Source organism: Myotis lucifugus, unplaced genomic scaffold, assembly GCF_000147115.1.
Source record: "Myotis lucifugus unplaced genomic scaffold, Myoluc2.0 scaffold_114, whole genome shotgun sequence".
NCBI lineage: Eukaryota > Metazoa > Chordata > Mammalia > Chiroptera > Vespertilionidae > Myotis > Myotis lucifugus.
The window spans coordinates 2,788,342-2,801,917 of record NW_005871162.1 but is presented as its reverse complement, the minus strand read 5'-3'; the positions used below and the strand labels follow the sequence as shown (position 1 = coordinate 2,801,917).

Here is a 13,576-nt window from a genome sequence, read left to right as displayed (position 1 = left end):
CCTTCCTAATGCTGCAACCCTTTTATACAGTTCCTCATGTTGTGGTGACCCCCAACCATAAAATTATTTTCGTTGCTACTTCATAACGGTAATTTTGCTACTGTTATGAATCGTAATGTACATATCTGATATGCAGGATGTATTTTCATTGTTACAAATTGAGCATAATTAAAGCATAGTGATTAATCACAAAAACAACATGTAATTATATATGTGTTTTCTTAGGTGACCCCTGTGAAAGGGTCGTTCGACCCCCAAAGGGGTCTCGACCCACAGGTTGAGAACCGCTGATATAGAGAATTTTTTGGACTATAAGGAGGATCAAGGATTAAATCTTGGGAAATCACTGCACCTAAGAATACAGAAAAGGGAATCTAGTAGATGAAATTAATAAAGAAGCAAGAGACCAAGCCATATGTACAAATGTTAAGATCCTGAATTTTAGATTAAGGAAGCCCTGAGCTTGAAACCCAGTCCTGCTACTTACCATATGGCTATGGGCAAGCACTCATAGCTCAGTGTCTCTGTCGCTTGGAATACTAGAACCCACCTCAAAGAGTTTTTATAATAAGTAAATGGGATAAAATAGACAAAGTGTAATGGAATACTTGGCACATAGTTAAGTGTTAAATAGATATGATTTTTATAGCCAGAAAAATAGTGTTGAGAAACCAAGAGAGGAGTGTCAAGAAATAGAGGTTGAAAATCAATGTCTATCTAATACCATAGACACATGCAGTATGATGAAGATTAAGAAAAGATTAAAGGATTTTTCTAGAATTTCAAAGGTAACATTCACAGGATAACTTCAAGAGAATTGTAGAGGAAAAAGTCAAGGAAAGTCACAGAGATGCAATGGCTTGTAAGGAAGGCAAGTTCAGTTAAGCTTTTATTTTTAGGATTAAGTGCACTTGAGGAATGTAATCTATATATATAAAAGCCTAAGCAACTGGTCGACTGGTCACTATGAGGCACACTGACTACCAGGGGACAGATGCTCAACACAGGAGCTGCCCCCTGGTGGTCAGTGCACTCCCACAGCGGGAGCTCCACTCAGTGAGAAGCCAGGCTCACTGCAGGCGAGCGCAGCTGCGGTGACGGTGATGGGAGCCGCTCCTGTCTCCACGGCAGGCAGCGCTACTGAGGGGTTGTGGCAGGCGCAGCAGGGCCAGGATGAGCAGCAGTGGGACTGCGCCCGGCCCCAGCTGGGGCTCCTCCCCAGCCACCTGCCACTTCGGCACTGCTACATCCCTCAGGGTCCTGGGTTGAGAGTGGGCGAGTGGGCAAGTGGGTGCAGGCCAGGCTGAGGGACCCCACCCGTGCACGAATCTGTGCACCGAGCCTCTAGTAGACAATAATGAATGAGGCAAGGTCATGTGGGAAGTAGAATTACAAGTAGAGGAATTTCTTCCTTTGGTGAAGAAGAAAAGGACAAGTGAAAATATAAATATATGTTTGCTCTATATTTAGAGGTAGAAGAATGGAAGTTGAGAGAGTTCAAGGTTGGTTTCTATTTTTTACTGAAAGGCAGTGATCATCTGCCAAAATTAAGTGTTTTAAGAAAATAGCAATAAAGGTTTTAAGAAAATAGGAAATTTTTCAATTAGTGCAAAGAAGAGAATCACAGAGGGCTGAAAGGTCCGTGTGCTGCTTTGATGACTGTGGTGGACATGAGGCATGGAATACAGCAGAGCCAACAGCATGCAATAAACATAATAAAAATAACGAATGGAAAAATGGATAGTATCCAATAAATTTAATAAATACAGTTAATCAGAAATGATTTGAATCAGTTTGTTCTTTACCAAATTGAATTTATAAAGAAAGCCTTTTAAGTTATTAATGGTTGAAGAAGAAATAATTGCCTTATAAAATCTCCTGAGTATGCGCAAGTATTAAAATTCGCCTCTTTTATTATTTTCTTCTGAGCTTTCTGGTTATTTTATTATTTTTCTCTCCTCACCTTTCCTCCTAAAAAATTGGAAAGCATCTATATTGTGTAACATTTTACAGATTGTGCTGAAGATGTTTGAGTAGTAACTGACAAGAATTTATTTTGGAATATGATTTATTTGGAATATTATTTATTTTAGAATATTTAGAATATTTTAACCTTTATCGCTGGCATACCACATGGAGATTGGGTGGAAAGAGCAAGCTTTCCAGCAACAATTTCCATTTGCTTTGCTTACTATCTGCTTACCTTTTTTTAATCTCACTTTTTAAATTAAACTATACCTTTTCATTTCTTTCCTGAGTCTCATTTATGTTCTTGTTTCTGCCACGCTTGCAGTCACTTTCTTACTCTACCTCGCTCCAGATACAGTCAGACCCTTGAACGTCATCACAGGGATGGCAGGTATACTTTTTCTTACAATTGAGTCTGTTCATAGAATTGCATGTGCCTGTCTATTAATATGATATAATTCATTTCTACTTCTGTTTTATGTATACGTATGGTTATAATGAAATATGGGTACATCATCCTTATAAAATAATAGAAAATAGAGCAATATAAACTCTTTGATTGTAGTAACATGTCAAAAACGCTGCTTCCTTTTAATGAGTTAGGATCATATCTTTGATGATTCTAAAATTTTAGTTTTCCAAGAACTACAATTAATTCTTGATTTCCTAGAAGGATCGAATACAGTTTAATTACATTTGGCTGCTCACCTTCCTCAACAGAGTTCATAATTAGGTATTTAGACAGCACTGGTTGATTTGTACATATCTCAACAACCTGCTTCCAACAGTGGAGGAGTCAGTCCTGAAGTGCTGAGGATGAACTGATTGGTTTATGGTTACCTTGTCAAAGGTGGCTGTAATCTGCTCCTTGGTCATCTTGTAGATTATTTTAGATCTATGGAGAATACTGGGTCAGTGGGGAAATCTTTGTTCATTTCTCATCTACCACCATTCTCCTTACATTGGAGGGAAATATCAATTACATGGCATTTAACAGAAGGGAGGATTAAGTAGGAAAAGAAGGGAAAGAAGGCCTATATGTAGCTTTAGGGATTTGAGAACATTTTGAGGTCCTATAGGCAGAGAAGAGAATGACAATGATAATATGGTGGGTTCAGCTAGTTTAGATAAGGAATTAGATGCTGTGTTCTATCATTTCAAAGTGATTTGAGTTATGTGTGACCACTTTTATCCTATTAATTTAGTTAATCAAGAGTTAGGCCGAACCGGTTTGGGTCAGTGGATAGAGCATCGGCCTGCGGACTCAGGGGTCCTAGGTTCGATTCCGGTCAAGGGCATGTACCATGGTTGCGGGCACATCCCCACTGGGGGACGTGCAGGAGGCAGCTGATCGATCTCTCTCATCGATGTTTCTGGCTCTCTATCCCTCTCCCTTCTTCTCTGTAAAAAATCAATAAAATATATTTTTTAAAAAAAGAGTTAGTAAAATAGTTAATAATAATTTAGATAAAGAGTTAATAAAAATTATTGAAAAATAATGAGTAAATTTCTAAGGATTGAAATGATGTCGATAAATGTGGAAGGAAACATAAAAGATACCATTAATAATATATTCCTAATAGTTCAAGTTTTGTGATGTCTTTTAGTAAATGTAATTAAAATTGAATGCCTTTCAGTTTATTATATTATAGGGATTATTACTATATTTAATTTTCTTAGCATTTTCTCAGTCCCTTTTATTTTGCTTTAATACTAAATAATTCTTAATTTGTTGTTATATCTTTTATTTTAATATTGCTGTATGTAACATTTAGACTATTTTTTGGTTGCAATGGTTATACATTTATCTTAAAAATATATGGAAATGTGGTTACATAACTGTCCTCATAATTAACCAAGACCTTTCTTAAGGTAGGTGACATGAATGAGACATTACTGATTATAGGCTTATTCCACTTACTCTGGTATCTTCATTTCACTGTAAGTTAAAACCATGCACCATATTTTTTACATTCTATATTTTCCTAATTTTAATTATCAATACATAGATTGTCTGCCTCATATTACTTATTCGTTCAATAAATCAACATGGATAGAATCAGTTCTTGATCATTTCTTGGTTGGTTATTAATTTCACAATACTTAACAATTCTCAACCTAGCTGGCCTATTTTGAAGGATGCATTTCTGAATTGTTTTTTGTGTGCCATGATTTGGTTTGTGTCAGAAAACACAATATCATTAATATTTGCATTAAAGTAAAACACAGATAGGAAAATCAGTTTTAAAAAACAAGTTTTCAAATAGCTTACTGTAAGGTTTGCTGTCATTTAAATTATTCAAATCTGTGAGTCTATGCATAAGACAGATTGGGTAGATTTTGTAAGATTGAAGTTCTTTCGTTGCTTTTGAAAGTATTACCTTTTATCATTATCAGTCTGATACCTAGAAAAGAATGTGTGCACATTTCAAAACATAATGAAATGAACAACCACAAATCTACTACCCAAACTGAGAACCAGAGTATATGCTTATACACCTTGCATCTTCTGGCTCCTTGCCTGTTACATTTGTGTGCCTCTTCCACAGAAGTAAGAAAAGCGATACTGAATTTTTCATTTTACATTCCTTTACTTTGCTTTTTTTTTAAAAAAAAGGGACTTGGATCATTTGTTTTCACTCTGCTGACTTTCCGAGTTACTCAATTCCTCTGACCCCGTCTTAGTGCACTGAGATCCTGGGATTACTGAAGATATGAAAGCGTATCTAATCATCTCCCCGTTCTCCTACATATATTACCATAACAGTCTATGCTTCTTGTTTTAAACTTCTGTACCTTTATATGTAATGCAACTGAGCACAACCGCCCATTGCCCTTCCATGTTGGTATCATCTGTTGATCTCTTGGTTATGCTATTTTAATTACTGAATTTTTTAGCGCCTGGCTTTAGTCTCCTTCATCACTTTGATGTTAGAATTCATCTGAATGATCTTTTCAGCACCCACTTACTTCTTTGACTGTTTCAAATACGAGGGAGTGGACTTTACCTCCATTTCTACTTCAGTCTGTCACCACCATGACCATACTCTGAGTCTTATGGTCACTTCAAATTGTTCTGCCTTTGAAATCTTAATTCAGATACTCCACTCTTGGACCGGAACTCCACATGGTTCTTTTTCATTCTTTCGTTGAGTTACTTCTACCTCATCAGTTCTTTTATGTTAATAGAGGAACTCTTCCCTCTTGACCCTTAAGCTTTCCCTATTAGTCTCCACTTTCTTTACTTGCTTACATATACGGGTTCTTTGAGGAGTTTTAATTAGGGGATGGCTACAATATATTCACTGTGGAATAATACTCTAGAGACTCTGTGGATGGTTGATTTGGAAGTAAAAGTTATAGAAAAGAAAAGTATGTATTGGGATATTTGCCATGGTCTAGGACAGTGGTCGGCAAACCGGCTCGGCAAAATGCGGCTCGCGAGCCATATGCGGCTCTTTGGCCCCTTGAGTGTGGCTCTTCCACAAAATGCCACGTGCGGGCGCGCACGTACAGTGCGATTGAAATTTCGTGGTCCATGTGCAGAAGTTGGTATTTTGTGAAAGAGCCATACTCAAGGGGCCAAAGAGCCGCATGTGGCTTACGAGCCGCAGTTTGCCGATCACGGGTCTAGGACAACAGAAACTCTTTGAGGGCCTGAACTAGGTAAGATAGTCAATGGAGATACAGAGAGACAAGAGATTTAATCAATTAAAATTTATAATACTGGGTAAATAAAAGGATTTGGGTGTTGAGGGGGAGCAGAGAGTCAAGAAACACTCCCAGGTTCATAGCTTGGGTAACTGGGTGCATGTGCTACCTTAACAAAGGTGGAGTTGGAGGTTTTAAAAGAGGAATCAAAGGAGTGAAATAAATATCTTGAAAGCTTTAAAGAAGTTTAGGCTACATATAAAAATTTAGAATTAGAATCCCTCCTCCTCCTCCTCCTCCTCCTCCTCCTCTTCCCTGTCCCTCTCCCTCTCTCTTTCATTTTGTGTCTTGGAGAAGGAGAGAAACTTCAGTATGAGAGATAAGTATTGATCAGCTGCCTCCTGCATGCACCCCCACCAGGGATCAAGCCCATAACCTGGATATGTGTCCTGACTGGGAATCAAACCCATGACCTTTTAGTGTACAGGGTAATACTCCAACCAACTAAGCCATACCAACAGAGCTAATTCCTTCTTCTTTTTCTTCTGTTTCTCTAATGAAGTACTATTCTGATTCTCATTCTACCCCTTGACTGTTCTTATCTCCTTCTCTACTTCTCATGTCCTCAACTTTGTGACCATATGTTTTCCTATATCCTATCATTGCTATAGCTTTGACCAAAACTTCTAATACCTAGTAGAGTGCCTGGGTATTATAAATAGTATTGAAATAACTACTTAGTCAACAAATAGTGAAATATTAATACTGTACAATTACTTTGCAAATTACTTTCTCTCTAAAATTGACATTCGAGTTACTATCATTCCCTCTCAAGAATTCTTCTATTTCTGGTAATAGATCATTTTCTTTTGGAGGCTGGGAATTTCAGGTTTTTTCTTTGGCTTATTCATTTCTACATTTAATTCATAGGGTAATTTGTCAGCATTCATTGACAGTTAACTGTCACAAAACGGAAACCATCCCCACACGCCATGATATTTTGAATTTAATTTAAGAAAGCAATTTGCTTGCGTCTATAGACACTTATGGCATACAAAGGGTTAAGAGAAAAAAAACCACACATTTTTGCTACCAAAGAAGTTTACAGGCTTTAGAATTAAGAAAGCTCAATTCAAGTTCTAGCTCAGAAAACATCCAATTGTGTAACTTTGTCTAAGTTTCTGTGAGCCATAGTTGGCTTATTTTTACAATGAAATATTGGTTTACATGACTTCTGAGATTCTGTCTGACCCTGAAATTTTGTTTCTATAATTCTTTATAACGTGTATGTTCGAATACTGTATATTGTATATTTTGTACATTGTGATTTATAGTTATCATCCATTCCTTTCCCTCTTACTAAATGTCAGCCTTTTCCTACTATAACTCATTCTATATGCTATGGCTGAATTCTTCTTCATAATTAATTACTTAAAATTTACTTTTGTTCAGAAGCTTTTGGTCACTCTAATAGAAAATTAAATGGATTTAATTTTCATTTAATTAAATGAAATGTTTAAACTTATTAACTGGGCATTTTAGATCTCCATAAAATGACTCCAAGCTAATTTGCAAACTAACGTATTGCTGTATTCCTTTTTCTGCCGTTCCTAGCATTTCCATTTGACATTTTTTTCTTCCAATCAGATTTATATTGAAGACAAAAAATTCAACATACAAAGTGATCTAGGTCTGCTGTCTCAGAACATAACGTTTCTTACTAATATTTTGATAAGCTACTTTTTGACACTGTGGACTTATCTAAAATTAATGAAAAAGTGCCCAACGCATATTAAATGATTGGCCTAAACTGCTCCAACTTTAACAGCTCTTTTAGATAATGAGCGTAGGTAGCATCAAATCCCTATGTGAGGCTGGTGAGAACTGATAGGAGACCTCAAGAGGCCATTTTGTGCCCTGCTACCACGATGTCTCTGCGTTTCTGGATGATAATATTTTCATTATCTCATTCTAGACACACCACAGGCATATCAGCGGGGTCAGAGGTTAGCTTAGCTGCCTGCTGGGCTCTAGCAGATATCACCCCAGGATCCCACTGCAGCCCAGATTGAGTCCTTGTGAATCTCTGCACAGGACACAGACCTCCAATAGTGGATGGATCTTCATCGTGTCCTCCAAGTGCTGCTCTTCAGTTGCCTCCAGCCCACCCACCGCCCACGCTGCAAGGACCTTGCAGCACCTTGTCTTCACCACAGGCCTCCTATTTGACTCTCTTATGGTTTCGTGTCTCTGCTGAAATTTCTGCAGCTGTGTGTGTGTGTGTGTGTGTGTGTGTGTGTGTGTGTGTGTGTGTTCCATCTTTCCTCTATATCTTTAACATCAATCATGCTTATTTTAAATCCCTATCTGTTATTACAACATGTGTCATCTCTGAGCCTGACTCTGTTGATTGCTTGGCCTCTTGACAGTGTGCCTTATTTTTCTTGATTTCTGGTGATTCTAGTAATTTTTTGTTGACTGTTAGGTATCATGTAATCAGTAGTGACTAACGCAGATAGTATTTATGCCTGAAAATGTGTGTGTGTGTGTGTGTGTGTGTGTGTGTGTGTGTATTATATGACCCTCAGATAGCTACCTTTGTATACTATGTGTGTGATTTGGTCTGATATTATGAAGTGACAGCTAAGGGCAGCAGGCAGTACTGTGTATGGGGAATTTGCACTATACCCATTCCACTATCAGTGTAAAGCTAGCAAAGCAAATAGAAGGCTAAAGAATTGTTCAAAGTTGATCAGTGAGCCCTAACTGGTTTGGCTTAGTGGATAGAGCATCAGCCTGCGGACTCAAGGGTCCCAGGTTCGATTCCGGTCAAGGGCATGTACTTTGGTTGCAGGCACATCCCCAGTAGGGAGTGTGCAGGAGGCAGCTGATCGATGTTTCTGACTCTCTATCCCTCTCCCTTCCTCTCTGTAAAAAAATCAATAAAATATATTTTAAAAAAAAGTTGATCTGTGAAACTGTTGAACATAACACTCAGATATTCTAATGTGAGGACCATGCCTCATCACATTTATTCTTATAAAGAAAAACAATGCATAATTCAGTCCTTTGATCTACATCTTTAAAATGTTTGGTATTTTATGGAATTTTTAAGGATCTAGGAAGGGAAAACAGGGCCAAATCCTTGGTAGAATATCTTGAATTTCTTACAATTGACAAATGTTATTAAACTTTACCATCCATTGAAAATGGAAACAATTTATTTAGTAAAATAAAAATCTTATAGATAGAAGTTGGTAATTATATTTTCTCTCAGGATTTTGAAATTATATATTTTAAAGATGTATTAATTTGCTGCATTTTAATTGTTGCTAAGTAAATAATCCTGCTTATTCATGGTTTTGTTTCTGGTGGGATATTGTTTTTTTTTTGAAGTAAAAATTAACAAAAGTTATAAATACTTAATAAGATACTCAAAATATTCTCAAGGTATTTACATCTTTTATGTTTCTCTGTGTGCATATAAATAATACATTATTATATTTAATCCTATTATTCTTGAGGAAATTAGGATATTTAACCTTTTCTTTTTTTTTTAACCTTTTCTTCTTGCTGTTTCCAGTATACTTCTCTAGACATGAGACACTTCTCTTTTTGATGATAATTCATGCCTATGGGTAATAGTAAAACGTTTTTTAAATTAAAGCTGTCTTGCTGTCTCTCATCATATGTTTTATTGACATTTTCCCATTTTAGATTGTTATTAACGTGGCTGACTCTAGACATTGCTGTTATTTTTAATAAGCTTAATTACTTTTAACAAAATACATAATTTATGTTTAACTGTACGGAAATGCCCTATGGAGAAATGCTGTCATTCTCAAGGATAAATTAATCTATCTTCCACCAAAATAATAAAATGTTCCTTTTTGTACACAGTACTTATTTACCATGATTTCCATGGTGAGTGTTTTGTGTCTTGCCATTTCTTTAACTTTGAAAGCAATGCTAAACTAATATAAGCTAGAGTTTTTTTAAAAGTTAAACTTTTACCTCTTACATTATGATGAACATGAAAATTATACAGTTGAGCCATAGGATTACTTTAAATTATTTGTTACATTATACCTATATATGTTACATTAATTACCCTAAAATGTCTCATTTAAAAAAATTTTTTTTCGTTTAAAAATGTTATTATGTATTTATTTCTTATACTATGCAGCTCATGTTCAGAAAATCTCTAGACATTTAAGCTATTTTATCAAAGGTATAATGCTTCTGTTGTGTGAATCAGTTTCCTGTGTTACACAGTGTGGGTATAGGGAGGCATGTCTTACACCAAGCCTGAGATTATACTCCTTGCCCCCAGAGAGACATAATTTTTTAAATATTTCAGCTTTGGAAAGAAATAATTTCTTTTCTTTTTTAAATATATTTTATTGATTTTTTACAGAGAGGAAGAGAGAGGGATAGAGAGTTAGAAACATCGATGAGAGAGAAACATCAATCAGCTGCCTCCTGCACGCTCCCCACTGGGGATGTGCCCGCAACCAAGGTACATGCCCTTGACCAGAATCGAACCTGGGACCCTTGAGTCCACAGGCTGATGCTCTATCCACTGAGCCAAACCAGTTCTGGCAGAAATAATTTCTTTATAAAAATAAAAACTAATTCCTAAACAGCTTTACTTTTTAAAAAAATATATATTTTTATTGATTTCAGAGAGGAGGGGAGAGGGATAGAGAGATAGAAACATCAATGATGAGAGAGAATCATTGATTGGCTGCCTCCTGCCCGCCCCCTACTTGGGGCGGGGGGGGGGGGGGATTGAGCCCACAACCCAGGCATGTGTCCTTGGCTGGAATCGAACCTGGGACCCTTTAGTCCACAGGCCGATGCTCTATCCACTGAGCCAAACCAGCTAGGGCAAACAGCTTTACTTTTTTACAAGGTTTATTTTTTAAGAAATCCTGTTAGGTTTACTAGGGCATCTTTACAATATAAACATGAAATAAGACTGATTTAAGCATAGACTGCAGGGTCTGAGTTATATTTTAGGACAGTTTTCACTGACATATCTGAGTTATTACTTTGAAAATTTGCATTGTGCTGGTTGTTTTAAATTTTTGAGTAGTATTTGTATTCTATCATATCGAGAGAGATACTCTGCATTGAGCTTATGTTGATTTGGAGTTGTATCATTGTGATGGTTGATACTAGTGGTTATGGAAAGAATGTTCTGTGGCCTATTCTTCCTGCTATACTGCATAAATTTCTTGTACTTGATTTAAAATAGGATAAATAAGTAGCAAAACTGGTGAAATAAGCAGGAAGCTGTGGCAGATACCTGGAATTTTTTTTAAAAAAAATCTTTTAAGAGCAACTATACGGAGAGGAAAAATGACTGAAAATGGCAGTTTCACTGGATGATTATAAAATTACTTTTTCTTTAGAAATCCTCATCTCAATAGCATCGTGTGCTAGTATATGCTTTCAAAGCTGGGTGTAACAATTACTGGCTCTTGTTACAATACTGTCAGTCAATGTGAGTTAGCTCTGTGTGCAGACGGCTATTCAACTGTGTCCTCTCCAAATGCTTGCATTTTGGAATAGCAACCACTACATAGGGCAGAGCAGCAATCTATCCAGGTAAATGACATGTATAAAAAGTGAACTATTTAAAACATATATTAGAAAATATAACCAATTTATTTAAAGGATAGAACCATGACATATATTAAATCACTTTCTGAAAGACAACAAATTATTTACCTAAGAAAGATTTAAATTTTTATGTGGTTCTAAACCTTTGGCAATCTTGTAAAACCTATGGCCACCTTTTTTGAATAATGTTTTAAAATGCATAAAGTAAGCCCTAGCCGGTTTGGCTCAGTGGATAGAGCATCAGCCTGTGGACTGAAAGGTCCCAGTTCGATTCTGGTCAAGGGCACATGCCCAGGTTGCAGGCTCGATCCCTAGTAGGGGACGTGCAGGAGAGAGTCAGTCAATGATTCTCTCTCATCATTGATGTTTCGGTCTCTCTCTCCCTCTCCCTTCCTCTCTAAAATCAATAAAAATAAAAATATATAAAATGCATAAAGTAAAATAAAGCACACAAGTAGGGTTGCAAAGGAAATTACTTACATTGAAATACAGACCCCAAGTTAAGAAACCCAAATAGGCACTAAAATGTTTTATGCATTGTAAATGGTTTTCCATTATTTCCCACATCTCAGTTGCTACTCTGTATTCAGAATTAATTATTTATGTTACATTAAAATGAAAATTGACTAAGTGTAGGTTGTCAAGCTTTAAATTTCAATCACCTAAAAAACCTGCTATGAGACTGGGCGTTTCATGAGACTTAGGCTTGGCTGCTTTCGATGCTCTCAGCAATTACTTAGTTCTTATCTAATAAGACCTATCGTGGGAGCAGAAGTTACCTTGACCTTCTGTTGTGTAATCAAAATTTAAAATATGGCAGCTTTCCATTCTACTTACTGTGGTGGAGCATTTCAGGAATCTCTGCCTCCATCTGTGGTTCTTTTCATGTTTTACTTTTTAACAGATTTTCCATTTCACACAATGGAAATCATATAACTTATATTATTTATGAAATGAAGAGACAATGTAAGTAAAATTTAAAACTGATTATAGTCTTCAAACAACTTTTTCACTAAAAAGATATATTTTTAAGGGATATTTCCTAAGGAGTGACCCATTTGCTTTATAAATAGCAGAACCATTTAAAGGACAAAGAACATAGCAACACAATTCAAATGATTCCCTGGATTTCACTCACAATGATATATTCCAGTTATTAAAAATATAGTGTCAAAGAAGTGAAGGTGTGTATATCTTAACATTTCACTTTTCACTTGGAAAAATTGCTTGATAGAATCAGAATAAATCAAATTTTGTATGAATAAATTAAATAGCCTGAATTTCTGTTTGGGTAGTCATAGATATTCTACTAAGTTTTGTTACTATATGTTTTATAATGAGATAGTTCAATTATTAACTTAGGAAATGTGAAAATAATATAAATATTGATACTGTCTAAAATAGGTTTTTAAGGAATCTAAGAATGTATATCCCTTTGATTCTGGTTATCTATTGTGATAAATATATTCATAGGTATGTACACCAATAATCTAACAAATTATTGAGCATATTTATTTCTAAAAGAAGTGTTTTCTCTAAAATAGTTATTTTTTAAGAATAAAAATAGAATTATGAGTTTTTAAACTACCATGTTGCCTTTTTCCCTCTTTTTGACAAGTAATTGAATATTGTATATGTATTTAATCTCAGCTTTTTGGCATTTTCTGGATACACATATAAAAATATGTAGGAAATAAATCATATTATGGTACATGGACTTCAAAATATTTAAAAACTATTTGACTTATATATTACCCTTGAATAAAAGTGTCAGATAATAATAAGATACATTGTAGAATAAACCCAGTATTCACTTCCTACAATGTTATTTAATCTGTTGATCTGAAATTGTATGTCATATAATTAATTACATATGGGAAATTGTGTTCTTTCTTATTTAATTTTAAATTGTTTGCATTTCTTTACAAAAAATAAGACAGAGAATTTATAGGTAAAGTGGACATCCTTGATACATTGGTCATGAGGGAGACTAATTCTTGCTTTTCCATCTACACTAATAAAAGAGAAAGATGCAAATTGACTTTACCTTTGTGCTGCCCACCAGCCAATCAGGAGTGAGTATGCAAATTAACCCAACAAAGATGGTGGGTTAATTTGCATACGCAGGTGCCAGTGGTTGGGGGACAGGACACTTGCGTCGTCGCCATGGCAATGACGCAGGCGTTCTGCACCACCCCAGCCTCTCAGGGCCTCTGAGCAGCGTGGGAAGGCGGGAAGCCATCTCCGGGCTGGAGTGAAGGCGGTGCCAGCAGCCAGGGGAAGGAACGCCCATTCTTGCACGAATCTTCGTGCATCAGGCCTCTAGTTT

At 36.0% G+C, this 13,576-nt stretch overlaps 1 protein-coding gene across 1 annotated transcript in view; it reads left to right on the top strand.

Moving 5' to 3' along the window:
• Positions 1–13,576, top strand: part of RIMS2 (regulating synaptic membrane exocytosis 2) — a 234,954-nt gene that overhangs the window by 78,079 nt on the left and 143,299 nt on the right. The window contains exon 14 of the mRNA XM_023757794.1: positions 2,294–2,359. Coding sequence (XP_023613562.1) covers positions 2,294–2,359 — 66 coding nt within the window. The remainder of the gene's footprint in view (positions 1–2,293; positions 2,360–13,576) is intronic.